At 35.5% G+C, this 19,016-nt stretch overlaps 1 protein-coding gene across 1 annotated transcript; it reads left to right on the forward strand.

Annotated features, from left to right (window-relative positions):
- The first annotated feature begins 12,506 nt into the window (after nt 1–12,506).
- Nucleotides 12,507–14,791, forward strand: LOC107630605 (Cyclophilin-like peptidyl-prolyl cis-trans isomerase family protein). Its single transcript, XM_016333797.3, has 2 exons — nt 12,507–13,310; nt 14,479–14,791. Exons 1-2 carry the CDS (start codon nt 12,629–12,631, stop codon nt 14,685–14,687), a joined length of 891 nt encoding a protein of 296 aa, XP_016189283.1. The 5' UTR covers nt 12,507–12,628; the 3' UTR covers nt 14,688–14,791.
- The last annotated feature ends 4,225 nt before the right edge of the window (nt 14,792–19,016 follow it).

Below are 19,016 nucleotides of genomic sequence, written 5' to 3' on the forward strand. Positions count from 1 at the left end.
TCTTTAACTTTCAATGGTTATGGAGGTTTTGAAAAGAGGATGCCGAGAGTGGCATGGTTTTAAAAGGGGAATTTACCTTGAGTAAAAGTGGCTTATGAGCCTGAGATGATTTGAGAAATGAGATCTTTAAAGCCAAGGCTGAAAAGAGTTGAAACTTGATTTCAAAGTGAAATGAATTGAGAAAATGATTTATGGCTTAAATGCCGATTTCATGAATTTGATGATTTTGAATGTGGAAGTGCAGTTTTGTTGAGAGCCAGAATGGCTGTGTATGATTATACATATTGATTGGTTCTGGATTGAACCGTGAGCCGGAATGGCTGTGTATGATATGAATATTGGCTAGTTTTGGACTGAACCGTGAGCCGGATGGCTGAGATGGATGTTGATCCATGGATGAGATTGAACGCATGTTTATGCTGAATCATTGATAAATGTGAATGTTGTACTTCCACCATCGGAGATGAGGGTTTCCCTGGGAGGAAGCAGTGGCTAGCCACCACGTGCTCCAGGTTGAGACTCGAAGCTCTTGTGACCCTATGTCGTAAGTGTGGTCGGGCACTGTGAAAGGCCTGGATGAGCTCGCCCCCGTGAATATACACCAGTGAGGGTGTTGGATATGGATCATGATTATGATCAAGTTTATATTGAGTATAACTCGAGTTGGGGATGCGCGACAAAGGGACAGTCCATTGGTTAGCTACCAGGACTTGTCGGGTTGGCTCTATAACCGACAGATGATATCATCAGCCACTAGGGACAGGCATGTATCATATGCATCTATGTGACATTTTTTGGGTGTGCATATTATACTTGGTGTGCCTATGTGATTAATTGCTAATTGTTCTACTTGTAATAACTGTTTGTTTGTACTTGTATCTTCCTATTTGTGTTTGCTACTGTGACTCTGTTGGACTGTGATGATTGGTTGATGGTTGGATTGTTTGGGTCTAGGGCCGTGGTTGAAATGAGATGAATCGATGGTTGATTTCGGTTTTGTGTTTCTGGTTTGGAATAAAATATGAAAGGCTGTTTTGGTTCAGCATAGATAAACTGTTTTGAAAGGCTTTTGAGTTTTTGAGAATTGAACGGTTCTTCCTTCAGAAAAGATTTTTAGACTTTACTTTTACTGTAAACCGTTGTTTTTGAAAAGGAGGCATAAGACGGTTACTAATCACTAGTACGGTTTATCTTCATGTATCCTATTACAGTAATTCCCAAAAACCCTCTACTGAGAACCCTTTCGAGGATGATGTTCTCACCCCCCCTACATTTTTCCCCTTTCAGGATATGGGCGCAGAAGTTACGAAGAGCTTATTTAATTGTTGTTGTGATGCTCTATATTGTTTTAGTTATGGTTTATTGGACCCTCACCATTATCTTGATATAATCTGTAAGAGGGATAGGAATTGTATTGGATTATGTTTGTAATATTATATATATATATATATATATATATATATATATATATATATATATATATATATATATATATATATATATATATATGGATGTACTCTTTATGAGTTGTTGTAAGTTGTATGGTATTTATGGATGTACGTTATCGAACGGATGTATTTTTGTGAGTGGTATTGCGGTTTAAAGTTTTAAACAGGCTCATATTTTAGTATTAAATAGTATAAAAGTCCTCGTAATGTTCGAACTATCAGAGTCGCGCAGCCAGAAGCGTTAACTTTGGTAGTTAGGGTGTTACATTATGGTATCAGAGCAGTCCTTCCTGTAGAGCCTGAGGAATAGATCGACTATGCTTTGGTTGCATACTCTGAGCGTTTGTCATGTACTAAGTCTTGTCGAATGACGAGGATTAGAGCTTTATGCACATGACGGTCTATTAATTAACGTTGTTAGTCTTGCATTGCATGATTCTTGGTATTAAGTTTGGCCGGCTTAATACTAGTGAATTATGTATATGATAGCACTAATGGGTTATCATAGATGATCCACGAGTTTTGAGTAAAGTGAAGTCGCGGGTTTTGGGATCGTTGAAAATTATTTCTCGAGACTATTCAGTTGTGTGTCTTGAATTTTGTTCGAGTCGACTTGTTCTTTCATAGCCTAAGTTGAAGTTCTTGTTTGCTACTCCTCTTGAAAAGTAGTTTGATTTTTCAACTCTATTCCTCTATTCATATGTATTCTTGTTTGATCTTAAATGCATCTGCTCGTTTAGAATCCTTGTTGCATCTATCTTCCTCTGTTTGAGTTCTTCTTGATTCACGTATTCCTTGCTATAGCTTTGCACTTGTCTTAATGTGCTGTGCTTTTAACTCCGGATTCCGAGTCCATTCTTTGGAAAATTGTTGATTCAGTTTTTCTCTTATTTGACAGTGATCACAGCCAATTTCGAGATTTTTATAAAAATTGCTGTTGATTATATATACTTATCTGTATATATAAAACTTTGAGATTTCTTATACAGCTTAACAACTATTTATTTCTAATACCTCGCCTGTATTTTTACTGGTTACGGAACTGCATTTACTTTGAACTACAATTTGACTTTCTAGTAATTTTACTATAGTTCCAATGCACATCTTCATTTGATTATGTATTTGAATATTTTTCAAAATTTTGAAAAGAAAGGATTTACCACTTTTGTCTCGTGTTGAGTTTCGTTTGATAAGCTTTACTTAACTTATTTTGAATTGAGTTTGATTTAGCATGCTATATGGTTTATGCCATTATTGTTCTTTTGAAAATGTTGGACTCATAGCTTTCTTCTTACGAACGGACTAAAGTCTTCCTTAAGCCTTCCATCTCCATGAATGTCATGCTTGACCTTATTTTTAACTGATCTTTTACATCTTGTGAATATTGCCATTGATCTTAGTTTTTCCTTTTTGTGAATCTCATTCTTATATGAGTAAGTTTGATTCATTTCAAAATAGTGCATCATTTATCCTCTCATTGTCTCTACTAGAGTTTTTAGTCAAAGACTTATCCTTGAGAGATTACTAATGATTGAGTTGTCTTTTTCTATAAATTTTGTATTCTTTTGGATCAATTGAAAGCTTGTTTGATGACTCATGCCTAGTGAATCTTGTTTGAACTACTTTGATTTAAGATCCTTTCTAGTATGACTTGACTCCTATTTAGTACATCTTAAACTTCTTGAATGTTCTTCTGAGATGGTGATTTCAAGAACACTTTTGGAGTCTTGTTTTGAACTTTTTAAAGAAGTTTTGAATTCTCTTGTAAGAAGTTTTAAACGGAATTTATTTTCTGTTGTTTGATTGAGATTGAAACCATTGTTCAATTTTGGCGAAGTTAATTTAAAGTTGGCATACACTATTTTAAATGAAGTTTTGAAAAGCTTCCTTGTTTAGTGGAAACCGGTTCGTTTGTAACGCACCACTTATTTCCTTTACCAAATTGTAAGCAAATTTTTACTTCGAAGTTTCTTTTCTAAAAAGAGTTTAACTTCCTCTTTCGTACTTGCTATAAATGTTATACATGCTTGTTTGAATATGAAATTTTGAGAATTTTGAACAAGCATTTGATTACTTCCGAGTTTTTATGAACTGCTTTTGGTTAAGTTGTGCATCTAATTATCTTTCTAAAATATTTGAGGAAATATTTAGCTCTTAGCCAAAGTTGTGTGCATTTGTTTTTGGAACTCTACAAAATCTACTTCAACATGAAATTGTATTGAAGTAAAGCCACATTTATGCTTTTGTTACTCTCTTGAAGGATATTTGTTGCTTAACTTTTCTTTTAGACTGCGAGGTGATTTTCTTGCAAGTTTTCGATTCTTTTAAGAACAATGTATTCAGAAGTATTTTTAATCATGCTCTTGATTTTTGTGAGCTTTGCCTTGGGTTTGAGATATTCTCTTTTGTGAACCTCATACTTCTTCGACTCAGCTTGAATTTGTTCAAACTGATGCAATGATTTTCTCCTTATTGATCCTATTGAACTTCTTCGATCCAAGGGTCATCTTTGAAGTTGTCAATTGAATTGAGTCTAGCAAACTTCATTGCTTGAGTGTCCTTGTTTATCTGGATCTGGATACATTCTCCCAAATCTTTGAGTACTATCCTTGACATTTAACTCTCCTTTCTAAAGTCTTGTATCCTTCTGAGTAGACTTGAGAATTATTTTGATATCACGTGCGACTTGTAGACGTAGTAACGCGATGCGTTAGTTCTTTAAGACGTGATATGTGTATACGGAAGTTGAAGCGGTAGGTGTGCAACGTATGAGTTGTGGGTGTTTTGTTCCTTGCGAATGGGTTTGCGGTTGTCAGGCTTGTGATCGAGTATGGGGATTGTAAAGTGCTTGATGGAGTTGGAAAGTTGAAACTTTGAGGTTGATATGAGATTAGTATGCGGATGTTAAGCACGTCATTTTAACCCCATCCTGTTTTATAGCCTTGATGCTTTGCCCTACTATCGCATGATTGACCCATGTTATCTTTTGCATTGAGCCTACCTTGTAACGTTTGCTTTGCAATCACACTCCTACCTTTGCACCCTTATGCATATGACAATCAAAGTATTTGAAAATCGTATATATGTTTATATGATGAGATATTTTTACTTCTTCCTTAAATGTGTTCAAGGGTGAACTGTTATGAAATTTCTTTCGTTTTGCATCAATTTTCGAAAGCGAAAATTTTTATAAGGTGGGTAGAATGTAAGACCCAAAACCTTTGAAAAATGGCTATCATTAGCTAATTTCAAATTCAGTATTTCTGTAGCTTTAATTTCGGAAATTTCTCTATTAAAGAAAATTAAAGCAAGTTTTGATTTATTGAATTTGAGACGAGTTATGATTATTATCCAATTTTACAATTATTGGATTATTTTCTATATTTGAATTATAAAGTTGATAGTTATAAAATAATAAGGATTTTATATGATTTAGATTAGATAAGTAATATTTTAAATATTAATACTGCTATTTTGGAAAATGAAGAAATTAAGTATATTATTTCTAATTATTTGACTTGAGCATTTTATTGAAAATAATTTGTAAAATTGATGAACAAATTGTATTTTCTATATACAATTAGTGTTGGATTTAATTTGGGTTTCAATTACTATATTATCCCCAATTTTATGCAAAATTACTATATTGCCCCTTACTCTAATTTGGCATACCCTTCCCTCTATTCTCTCTTCATGCTGCGCAGCCTCAAACCATCTTCTTCACTGTCTTTGCTGCGCAGCCCTACCCTAACTAAGCACACACGCAAGGTTCTTTGAACCAGAGGGAAAAGAAGAACGGGAATCAGGAAGGGGGAAATCAGAAAAACACAACACACACACCCACGAAGCACTGTTGGTCGCGGAGAAGGGGAAGGGAAGGGGAAGAAGTCGCGCCGGTGTACTGGGTTGCACCACCACCATGTCGTCGTCTAACCGAAGAAGGAGAAGAGCGTGCCGCCGCCACAATCCATCGTGACTGCTGCGAGCTCACCGCGTCGCGCCGCCTTGGAGTCTGCCGTCAGGTCCGAGTTGAAGGAAGAGAGAGGCCGCACTGCCACCGTCGCATCCCCGCCGCGCTGCTCGAGACTGTCTTGCGCACCGCCGTCACACCTGAATACCGCCGTTGCTTCTGCGAGTTCGCCGTCGCCGGAGCTGGGTAGTCGTCCTTACCAATAGCGAGGAAGAAGTGAGATGAAACCCCCTCCGTGTCTGCTGCTTCGGTCCGCTGAGAAAGGTCTTGGCGCCGCCGGACTGCCTCACGTGAGGAGCACTGCCGTCGAAAGCTGCCGTCGCCTAACCAGCGGCTGCAAAAGTTGTCTCCTGTCGTGTATGGCTGCCGGAGAAGTTGTTGTGCCCGTCGGAACCACCGCCGGAGCTTCTGGCTACTTCTGTCGTCGCCGGAGAAATTGCCGGTAAAGGTTTTATTGAGGTTTCTGCCATTTTAGATTTGAAGAAGGTTTTTAATACTGCGTAGTTTTTATAGTTAATCCATCGGAGATTCTGGCTACCGCTGGAGCTGTTGTCGGGGCCGGTTCAAAGTCGCAGCTGCTTCGTGTTGTTATTCCGGTAAGAAATTATGTTTCAAGAAGCTTCGCGTTAGTTTTCGGTTGTGTTTGGTTAATGAATATGAGTTTTGATAACGTGGAGTCAAGCCCTGATTATTGTATGTTGCGATTAGTGTTGCTATGGTTATTGCGAACGTGACTGGGAGCTGAGGTTTTGGTTGCCGTCAGTTCGGGTTGAGGCGGAAAGGACTTGATGAGGCGTTTGGGTTATGGAATTGCGTTTTGAGGTAGGGGCGCTTTCCAAAAACTATATTTTATATATTGAAATTATTACATATGGATACTGATGTGAGTGAATCTGTATTTGGTGATTGTATCGGCCTTATGTATGGCTTGATTTGCCTTGGTTGGTTATGAACGTCTGTTGGTTGAATTGTTGTGTGGTTTTGTGAAACGAAATGCTTTTCAAATTGATTCTTTTAAAGCTTTGAGATCGAGTTTAACCCGTTGAGAATTGATTTGAGTTAATTTTTATTGAGAATGTGAAAAATAGAATCCACTCTTGATTTCAGCCTGGCTAGCTTTAAATGATCTGGTTTTTGATAAACGATTGTTGCTAAACTGTTTCTTTGAAATTTTAGAAATGAGTTTATTCGGCTGATAAAGATTTGATTCTTGAAAAGGTTTCCTTGAAATATGGAATTGAGATGACTGTTGGATTTGGCTTGCCTTGAACTGATTTTGGAATTCGGGCTGTTGGAAAAGGATTGTGGAATGGTTTTGTTGGGACCCGAACCGGGTGGCAAAGTCCAAGTTTTAGGGGAGATGCTACCGGAATTTCTATAAAATCTGAGTCTTTATTAAAATGTTGTTTGGAAAAATGAAGAGTTAAAGACTTCTACTATTTTATTTGAATTATCAAGAAAAGGATGATTCATGCTTTTGAAATGAATTATTAAAGAGGAAATTGTGATTTAGTCTTGCTTCTTAAGAAAGGTTGTATCTCTTTCAGGAGAAAGTTATTTAGATAAAACTTATGTTTTAAAGCTGTTTTAAATGTGACAAGGGCAATGTCTTTGAATTTGACTTGAGGGTTTCAATTAGAGGATTTTCAATGATTTTGAAAGGACCTGAATGTCTATTGATAAGTTTCATTTTGAAATGTTTTGAGAAAGGTTTTAAGTCCTCTTTGAATTCTGAATTCTTGCAAGACTAAAACAATTTTGAACAGTTGAAACGTTCTAGAATTTATCATGGGGGTTGAAGTTGGTTTTTGCCTAAGTAAAGGAAACGGCTTTGAAAGAAGTAAATGATTACATGACTCGGTTTGGCTTAGATCCTATTTTCCTACTCAAATCGGAAAGCCAATGTTTTAATGATTTTAAATGAATTTGGTGAAGTGAGTTATGTTATTCTCCCCTAAAGACTTGGGACTCTGCTGAGAAACTTTGTTATAAAATCCCATTGTTGGATGAATGATTTTGAATGTTTCAAAATGAATCTTTAACTTTCCATGGTTATGGAGGTTTTGAAAAGAGGATGCCGAGAGTGGCATGGTTTTAAAAGGGGAATTTACCTTGAGTAAAAGTGGCTTATGAGCCTAAGATGATTTGAGAAATGAGATCTTTAAAGCCAAGGCTGAAAAGAGTTGAAACTTGATTTCAAAGTGAAATGAATTGAGAAAATGATTTATGGCTTAAATGCCGATTTCATGAATTTGGTGATTTTGAATGTGGAAGTGCTGTTTTGTTGAGAGCCGGAATGGCTGTGTATGATTATACATATTGATTGGTTCTGGATTGAACCGTGAGCCAGAATGGCTGTGTATGATATGAATATTGGCTGGTTCTGGACTGAACCGTGTGCGGGATGGCTAAGATGGATGTTGATCCATGGATGAGATTGAACGCATGTTTATGCTGAATCATTGATAAATGTGAATGTTACACTTCCACCATCGGAGATGAGGGTTTCCCTGGGAGGAAGCAGTGGCTAGCCACCACGTGCTCCAGGTTGAGACTCGAAGCTCTTGTGACCATATGTCGTAAGTGTGGCCGGGCACTGTGAAAGGCCCGGATGAGCTCGCCCCCATGAATATACACCAGTGAGGGTGTTGGATATGGATCATGATTATGATCAAGTTTATATTGAGTATAACTCAAGTTGGGGATGCGCGACAGAGGGACAGTCCAATGGTTAGCTACCAGGACTTGTCGGGTTGGCTCTATAACCGACAGATGATATCATCAGCCACTAGGGACAGGCATGCATCATATGCATCTATGTGACATTGTTTGGGTGTGCATATTATACTTGGTGTGCCTATGTGATTAATTGCTAATTGTTCTACTTGCAATAACTGTTTGTTTGTACTTGCAACTTCCTATTTGTGTTTGCTACTGGGACTCTGTTGGACTGTGGTGATTGGTTGATAGTTGGATTGCTTGGGCCTAGGGCCGTGGTTGAAATGAGATGAATCGATGGTTGATTTCGGTTTTGTGTTTCTGGTTTGGAATAAAATATGAAAGGCTGTTTTGGTTCAGCATAGATAAACTGTTTTGAAAGGCTTTTGAGTTTTTGAGAATTGAACGGTTCTTCCTTCAAAAAAGATTCTTAGACTTTATTTTTACTGTAAACCGTTGTTTTTGAAAAGGAGGCATAATACGGTTATTAATCACTAGTACGGTTTATCTTCACGTATCCTATTACAGTAATTCCCAAAAACCCTCTACTGAGAATCCTTTCGAGGATGATGTTCTCACCCCCCCTACATTTTTTCCCTTTCAGGATGTGGGCACAGAAGTTACGAAGAGCTTATTTTATTGTTGTTGTGATGCTCTATATTGTTTTAGTTATGGTTTATTGGACCCTCGCCATTATCTTGATATAATCTGTAAGAGGGATAGGAATTGTATTGGATTATGTTTGTAATATTATATATATATATATATATATATATATATATATATATATATATATATGTATGTATGTATGTATGTATGTATGTATGTATGTATATATATGGATGTACTCTTTATGAGTTGTTGTAAGTTGTATGGTATTTATGGATGTATGTTATCGAACGGATGTATTTTTGGGAGCGGTATTGCGGTTTAAAGTTTTAAACAGACTCATATTTTAGTATTAAATAGTATAAAAGTCGTCGTAATGTCCGAACTATCAGAGTCGCGCAGCCGGAAGCGTTAACTTTGGTAGTTAGGGTGTGTCGGGTTGGAAGTTGAACCGACAATGTGATATCACAGCCAAATAGGACAAGCATTCATCATCTGCATCTTCTACCTGTTTGCTTACTTTGCTGTCCTGAATTGTTTGGTTAATTGTATAACATGATTATTTGCTTCTTGAATTTCTTGATATACATGTTTATACTTGTGCTTTACTTGCATTGTTATTACTTGTGTTTCCTACTGGGATTGAGGAGGTTTGGAAGGTGGTGGCAATGGGATCGCATAGCAGTTAGGCTGGCGAAGACTGTGGGACAGCGGTATATCTGTTAGTTTAGAAATCCCTTAAGATAGAATTTTCCATTTCATTACGATTTTAATTTTACTTATGTTTTAAGCTTGAATCTCATGATGGATATGAAGCTCTAGGATTGCCTCTAGCATCCCGGAGTCTTATATCTTATATTATTGGGCACTATTACCATACTAAGAACCTCCGGTTCTCATTCCATACTTTGTTGTTGTTTTTCAGATGCAAGTCGTAACCTACCTCAGTGAGTTACGTGATGGTGACAGAGCGAAGGACCTTTATCCCATTTTGGAGTCTTTTGATTACTTTTGTTTTGAATTCTCTCACTTTTGTATTTATATTTGCCTTAGAGGCTTACTTTGAGAGAGATATTCTGTATATTCTGTTTTAACTTTCAAAACCCTGTATGTCTGAATATAACTAGTCAGCCTAAACTCCGCAGGCTGAGGCTAGTTCCTTATGACTATTGTTATCTTGTATCTTTATCTTGTGCCTTAAGTTTGTAACTTTGTGTGAACGTTTTGCGCTTTTGAAACTCTGTTTTTGAGCTTATTTTTTCATCGGACTTCTAGAATTATTGTTTCCTTCTATATATATTAATGTATAAGCTTAGAAATTGTCATAACATTTAATTAACCTTTGCTTTATGGCATGAGGTAAGGCTTAGGGTAAATAGGGTGTTACATCCACTTTAGACATATGCACATCATTTTGAAGCCCCGAATGTTAGCTTTCCAATACCATTGAAACCACTTCATTTGGACCTCTATATCTCAAGTTATGATCAATTTAGCATGAAGAGGTCAGGATTGACAGCTTTGCAAATCCTTAATTTCTTCATGAATTCTTCCACTTTGCATGCTTTTTATCTATTTCTTCAAGTCATTCTTGCCTTCAAAACTTAAATCGCTCAAACAGACATATCAAGGCATCGAATGGGAGAAAAGTAAATTAAAATTGGCAATTCTAAGTATAAAAAACATGTTTTTCACAATTAAGCAGAATTAGAAAGAGATTCACAAAAACATGCAATTTCAAGAAATAAATGCAAGGTATGTTAATAGAATCCACTCTTTTTAAGCAAAAAATAATCGTAAAATATGGATTTATTAGAATCTCACCGAGATTTCCCTTAGTTTTCGCAGAGATTTTGACAAATTTTTAAGAGCTTTTAACAGTAGTTTGAAATAATTGTGTTGCATATTTGAGAAAAAGATAGCAAGCATTTTTCATATTAGAGAGTGCAAAGTGAAACGTTTCGTTTACGTGAATGGAGTGAGTGGAGCACGTGTTTACACACTCTATTTAATGAAGATATTTTTTGTTGGGCCTAGACCAACTTGGTTGGCATGGTTGCCAAAAATACTTGTATGTATAATACAACTGAAATATTTTTTAAAACTAATAATTATTAAGATTAATTATCAAATTAATTCTTTTAGGATGGATCGTTCTTCAAATTTATCTTTACAAATTTTTATCAATCAAATTAATTCTTCAAATATTATAAATTAATTATATTTGTCCTTCTGTCACTACATTAATAATTTTCATTAAACATGGATAATTTGAAATGTTAATTGACAGCAAATATGATACCTGATATATTTAGAGTTTTAGATGCTAACTAAGTGCTTGTTTGGGCGCCATTATTTTGATAAAAAAAGATATTTTTCAATGAAAAAAGATCTTTTTTATTTTTTAATGTGTTTGGCAAATTTCGAGTAATAAAAGTAAAAGCACTGAAAAAATCAGAAAAACATCTTTTTTGAGAAGCTGTAATTTACATCTTTTTTAAAAGATCTTTTTCCTTAAAAAAGATGTTTTTCATGTAATAAATAAACAAAAAAGTACTTTTATATTGTTATATCCAAACATAATTGATAGATAAAAAGATCTTTTTGCATGAGATATCCAAACATAAAATTACTTTTACTTTTCTATAAGATCTTTTAAAAAAGATAACTCGAAAAAAGATCTTTTCTTAGAAGCTCACACAAACAAGTCCTAAATGTATGTATAAAAATCTATCAATTTAGTTTTTTTATCAATTACATAAACTCTAATCTCAATATAACTTATGACTAAATTGATAGATTTTCATAAAATTAGCATTTAATTGAACACGCCAAGTTTTATGGATGCTGCTAGTTAATGTTTCACATCAATTATTAAAGAAAACTATTAGTTGAGTGACATAAAGACAATGTAATTAATTTATAATTTTTAACGGACTAATTGAATTGATAAATTTTTTAGAAAACAAATTTAAAAATAATCATTTTTTATGGATTAATTTGAGCATTAACCCAGAATTATTATTTAAAGAATCAATCCAGCTCTTGTTCATTTTCACGAAAGATAAGGCACTCCTTGATTAAAAAAATGGGGCATTTCTGCCCTCAATATTTTTATTTTAGGATAATATGATTCTTCTGTTAAAAAATCTGTTAAATAATAATAATAATTAGTTTTGTGGAGATTTTTTTTGTAATTTGTAAGGATTTTAAACTCCCACAAACTATTAATAAGTTTATTTTTAAAAAATTCTTTCACCGGTGGTGATAAAATAGAGAAAGACCATTGCTAAAAATAATGTCACAGAAAAAAAAATAATTGCAGTACAAAAAACTTTTAAAAAAAAATAATATCGAATAAAAAATGAAATAAGATAACATTAATGTTGATGATATTTGTATTAGTGATAATTACAATAGAGGAGATAACGATGGTGATAAAGTATAGTTACACAATAAAAATAGTAAAAATAAAAATGATAATGATGAGGATGAAAAAAGTGGTAGTACTAGTTGTCATAGTTAGTTGCCATAATTATATTGTTAAAAAAAATTTGTAAGAATTTAAAACTCCCACAACTTATAAATAAAACTCCCACAAAATTAATTTTTATTACTATTTAATAGATTTCTTCGTATTATTCTAAAATAAAAATATTAACAACGGGGAATTTTTTTTTTTAAATAAAAAACATCTGCCTCTTTGTGAAAATGGATAACATGATTACTCTATTATTTATAAACAAATCCAATTTCAAGAACGGATAATTTTATGAAGCACAGTATAACTGAGTCTCAGAGGTAGACCCCACTGTCATCCTCTAGTTTTCTCCGCCGCATAACTGAACGTCCGAACCCGAACCATGTTCACTTGGTTGCGTCCATGGGCTTCTCTCTAACACCAACCCCTACCTGTCTCCTCCACCACCCCAACCTCACCCGCCGCTCCCTCCTCTTCCTCGCCACCACTACCACCACCCTCTCCGTCCCTCTCGCCCCTACCCTCTCCGCCACCACCACCACACCACCCCAGCCTCCCAACCCCACCATCACCGACCGCATCTTCATGGACTTCAGCCTCTGTCCCAACTACTTCCTCCCCAACCGCACCCTCGGTGACAACCTCTCCACCCTCTGCTCCGACTCCACCCCACTGGGGCGCATCGTCCTGGGCCTCTACGGCAACCTCCTCCCCCTAACCGTCTCAAATTTCAAGTCCATGTGCCTCGGCTCCAACTCCACCGCTTCCTCCTACAAGAACACTCTCGTCCACAAGATCTTTCCTGGACGCTACTTCCTTGCCGGCCGGCAGGGCAGGCCTGACAAGGGCGAGGTCCGCCCACCCCATGACCTCGCCCGTAATACCGAGACTGTCGACTCTAAGGCCTTCTCCCTGATGCACTCACGGCCCGGCGTCGTTTCGCTCTCGCTTTCCGAGAACGACGACGATGACGAGATCAAGCTTGACCCTGGTTACCGCAACGTTGAGTTCCTGATCACCACTGGACCTGGCCCTTGTCCTGACCTTGATTATAAGAACATTGTCTTTGGAACCGTGCTAGAAGGTAAATCAATTTTCCATGCTATGGAATTTGTTGGAATGTTAGTTTGTTATAGTATCAAATTGAACAGAGAGAAAAGGGAGGGGGGAGAAGGAAATACAATTACAAAAAATGAAAATGAAAATGATAAGGCTGATTAGTAGTACTGGTAAGAAGTTCAATAAAACCTCCTCAATTATACTAAGATGTATTTTAAAATCAGTAACTAATATAAAATACATATTGAAATACAAAAGATATATTAAAAATAAATTAAACAACAAATATATTTGTATACAAATATTCGGTGTACACATCATTTATGAAACTCATGTATTCCCTGGTATCCTAACTTTGATACAGAGTGAAACTTGCTTCATATATCTTTTTGACTCATAATGAGTGAAATCAAATCCCTACTTTAATGGTTCTTCTTAGGTAGTCAAATGCTAAGTGTTAGTAAATAAGTATTTCAGTATGCTAAGTGTAGACTGTGTAGTGTGTTAAATGCTTGAACAGGATTGCTTTTCTCTGGTTCTAATAAAAAAATGCTATAACTATAGTTATCAGCAGTTGAGTATGCTATAGGATGTTAATTTGGTATAGCAAAATAAAAGCATGCCTACCAGAAGGAAATTAAATGGTATACAATCTAAATATGTGAAGTCGACTACACCGGTTACAATGTTTCATATGTCAGCCTGAAAGATATTTAGGAAGTGTAAGGATAGAGAAGAATAAATGAGAAAGAGGAATTATCAGAATGGGGGTTTTGGCATAACACATTCAACTTTCCCGTGGTTTTTCCTTATAATTTGTGTACTTGTACATGGAAAAAGAAATTGTTTATAGTCCTGGACTCAATACTATTACGTTGGGTTTACTGGTTGTGGTTAATTTTTACTGACGAGTCGAATTGAACAACTCTAAATTGGTTGGTTGTGTTTACTTTAAGAAACTGTGAATTCTTTCTGCTTCACAAAATCCTTGTTCTTTAGCTTTAAAAAAATTAAGATTTGACCTTTTGTTGTCCATAGTTCTATACAGTGAATGAATGTATTAATCTGATGTCACGATATGAATTGAAGTCTTGTAGTATTTGATCGTTATATAGTCTGGATGCTAAGTTACATGAGTACCATTTTCGGTCGCCCTTACCAAGTGCTCAGTTTGTGTTTGAATCTAATCGCAGGTTTGGACGTTGTCACAGCGATAGCTTCCATTCCGACTTACCAACCATCTGAACGAATTCGCCAGTTTAATGACTTGGCTGAGTTTTTTGGAGATGAAAGGGCTCAGAATGCTCGTGCCACATGGAACAGGCCACTTACAACTGTCTACATTAGTGACTGTGGAGAGCTAAAAGTTACACATCCTCCCCTCTCACCATCTCTTCCATAATTTCTTTTCATGTATATATAATTTCAGATGACTTCATAGAACTGTTGCATGTAAAATCATACTCGAATTCTTTTCAAGGTAATAACACTATTTTTTATTTAAAAGATTCTCTTTTTTATTTTTAATTTTAAAAATTATATTCTCTCCATTTTCTTGTTTTTAACATTACCTGATGTGTCTGAGGAGGGTTTGTGTTCTTTAGAAGAGAATCTCATGCGGGTTTACTGATGAGACTTTCTTAACTTTAAGCATAAATTTTATTCTGATTTCCACAGATTTATTCCCTGGCTTTGTTGAAGTGTGTTGTGAAATCTATATTTTCTTTATTTAGATCACTTGCCTAATTGTCAAAACGCAATTGGCAACATTTATACGCCACTTGACTATTTTGTTGTTACCACATTGTCCTTGCATACACTAGATTGGGCTCTGCATACACTAATTTCAACCTTTTTTTTAGTTTCTTTTTTATCCTTACATTGACGCTCTCTTTTTACCCCTCTTCTTCCTCACATCACTCATCACCACCAGCATCACAACCTTACCTCTCCCCATCAGCTGTCCTTCGTCGGCCACCTTTGCCGAGCACTCTCTGGTGCCATCTTGCTAGCAGCCACACTTTAGTGGTCACTTGCCAAAAAATTTAACAAACTAAAATTAGATTAAACATTCCAATTAAAAAATTTAAAATCTAAGACTACATTTGGAAGAGAGAATTACAGAAACGGAGACAAATTGAAAAATAGAAATTAAATTTTTGTATTATGTTTTATATGAAATGTATATATCTTATTTGGTTTAAGATAAATATAGAAATTAAAACAAATAAAATTATTTAAATACCTTTGTTAATTAGAAAAAAAAAAACAAAATAAACTCTAATTTCTCTTCATCGTCATCACTATCATTAGAGTCAGACTCACGTTTTGAGAACTCAGCTTCACCTCTCTTCCCACAGTCACAAACGACACCCTTTACTCCTTAGAACTTAGTCTCAGTTTTTTGAGAAAAAATTATTAAAAATTCACTATGTTCTCAAAAATTTCAATTTCTTGTGTTTTCTTCTTTTAGAGGTACTAAATAAACTGAAATTTTGTTTTTCAAGACTAAAATTTTAATTTAATTCTCTAGTCATCAAACACAATACTCAATTTCAATCTCTCGGTCCAAAAAAACAAATGCAACCTAATAGACATCCAAAAGTTTCTAAACCATCCAAATGAACATCCAAAATCTAATACTCAAAAGAATTTATAATTTGACACTAAATTCAAATCACTTTGTAAAAGTACCTATAAACATAAAACTTCAATTTCTAAATCAGTAAGTGTGTATATACCCCTGGTCCAATACATAATCAGGCCCAAAGTGAATAAACCCAATCTACAGACAATATGCTAGTCAGTTGTATCGACGTCAAATTCGGCATTATTTATCCGAAAAAGTAACCAATCCCTACAATCTCTCTCATCTAAGAAAGAGATCTTAACAACCTCCCTAAACAAAAGGGAACGACTACCCACCATCAAAGGTAGAACGACTTTAAAAGACGATTATCGACTCTACATCTATACTTATAAATACCTTGACACCTTTCGGTATAATTTGAATCCAATCTACTAAAAATTTGCCTAAAACCCTTGCTAACTTAAGTATCAGAGTCACTTGTAGGTACCACCTCTCACCTCCTCAAAAGGAACTCGAACAGCAGCACCTCGATACCAGAAGACGTCGGATGCTACCCCAAAAAAGTTTGGATCTCATGTTTAAACCATGGTTTTGAAAACCGGACCGGACCGGCCGGTTCAATCGAAAAAATTGGGAACCGGTTACCTAACCGGTTCAGATAATCTAAAAAACCAAATGACAAAGAACCGGTGAAAAAATCGGTCGAACCGACAGTTAACCGGCGAACCGAAAGAACCGTCCGATTTTTTGGCGGTTCAGTGGTTTGGAAATTCAGAAGCCAAACGACGTCGTTTTGGCTATTAAAAAAAAAATAAAGAAAGAAACTGGCGTACGCGTTAACCTAACCCTAATCACTAATCAGCCACCAATCACCCAAGCTCCCAGCCTCCCCTTTCTTCCCCCCTCACCCACCATTCACCAAGGCCACCATTGCCACCGCCCAGTCGCCCACCAAGCTCCAGATTCCAGAGCGCTCCTCATTCGCCAGTCGCCACCCAGCAGCGCTCCTCATTCGCCACCCAGAAGCGCTCCTCATTCGCCACCCAAACCACTGCACAGCAGCCGCGACCACCACCGCGTTGAGCCCGCCTCTCATTCGCCGGTAAGACTGATTTTCTTGTCTTCTTGATTTTGAACATGCTTCCCACTGATTGTGAGCTCGCCTGTTCTGTTTGAAAAAAAAAATAATAGGGCATCTGAGTTAAAAAAAAATAACATATGAATCCAGTTAAATATGCTTCAGGTTCAATCTGTTTTTCAAGTCGTGTTGAGTCTCGAACCAGTTTTTCAATCCAGTTTTGTTGCTTCTGTTTGCTGCTGCATGAATCTGTTTTTGATTCTCTTTTTTTGCTGCTTCATGAATCTTCAATCTGTTTTTGCTGCTTCATGAATATGTTCTGATCTTGATTTTTGTTTTTGATTTTCTATGCTGCCTGTTCTGTTTGCTGTTTCGGTTTGCTGCTTCATGAATATTTTTGTTGCTTCTGAATGGAAATAATTTTAAATTTTTATTTTACCTGAATCAGTTGATTTCTGTGACTGTCAAGCTGCATGAACAAATTACATATATTATGAACAGTGTCAATTATCTAGGCAGCAAAATTTATCTTTCATATACATGACCAAATGAAGCTCATATATACCTGTATGTTGACATAATCTTCTGTGTCATCAATATATTCATGCATATACAAACAGTATCATGATCATGATGAATATTTTTTCCTCCAACAAGTTCACCTACAACTGCGACAACCACACCTTCAACTTCCTCGTCCATAATGGCTTCATTCGGTTTCTCTGTTTTTCTCTCTAGATCTGTTTTCTCTGATTCAACTTTGTGTATATGTATACATTTTTGTGTAAATTGTGTTGTTTTGAATTTGATTTGTTTTGTTTGAATGGTGCAGTACTGAAATTGATCTGGTTTTGAAACTTTAATTAAAATAAAAAAAAGAAACTGATGATCCTCTTCTGAGCTCACTGTCACCACCGTCATTCCTCCCTCGCCGTGTCTCCAGTAAGCCGCTGCTTCTTTAGTTTTGATTTCTAAGATTCTGAATTGGGATTGTGTTTTGAGTTGGGTTGTTCCTTAATGTGAGTCTGAATTTAATTTGAATTGTTTCACTTAGTTTTTCTGTTTCTGGATTTGGAGGTTGAGTTGTCTGTAACTCTGTATTCTGAGTTTTTTTTGTTGAAAAGCATTGAATTTGTTGAATCTAGTTAGGGTTTGGTTAGTTATAAGAGGCTTGTTGCACAATAAGAAATTTCATCAATGTGTTATTCAATTGAATTGTATATTGCCAGCCCAAAAAGAGATAATTGAATTGTATAAGAGAATTGATGTTGAATAATTAGCCTTGGCTTGACAATGTTGCCTGCAAGATCTTTAATTTTTTGCAGCTTGAGTGGAAATTCTGCCTCAGTTAGTTGTTTTAAAGTTATCAATAAATTTAACTCAATCTGAATATTATCAATGAACTTTTCATTTTTAATTTTTTTTATATCTTAAATTCTTTTAAAATTTTTTTACTTAAAAATTCATGAATTTTAATGAATTTAAATATATAAAATTATATTTTAAATTTTTAATAATTTTATTTAATATTTAATTAAACCGATTGAACCCCGGTTGAACTCCGGTCGAACCACTGAATCAGTGAACCAGTCGCCTCACCGGTTCATTGACCGGTCCGGTTCTCACAACTTTGGTTTAAACCCAAATTCATCTGTTTCAGATAACCCTCGAAACAATATATATTTTAGATAGAATTAAATTATATTTATATTTATATTTTTTAACCATCACTCATCATAATTTAATCTATAGAGTTAACAAAAATAGAATAAAACATTGAGTCACCAAGGGAAATCTACATATAAACGGCCTCTCTATAGACATGATACATGACAGAATACAATGGCATCATTTGATTCATGTAGCCAACCCCACCTAGTGGGACAAGACTTTGTTGTTGTTGTTGCCAATTTTTATATTCAAGACTTTTGATTATTCTGCTTTTAAAAAATCTGATTATTTTAGTAATTAAATTTCAATTAAAAAAATGTGTATATAAACCTCGTATAAAAAACACATACTTTGGTTTAATAGTTAATCTCTAATATTGATAATGCATTTTA

This window comes from Arachis ipaensis, chromosome B3 (assembly GCF_059453495.1).
Source record: "Arachis ipaensis isolate K30076 ecotype BB chromosome B3, ASM5945349v1, whole genome shotgun sequence".
NCBI lineage: Eukaryota > Viridiplantae > Streptophyta > Magnoliopsida > Fabales > Fabaceae > Arachis > Arachis ipaensis.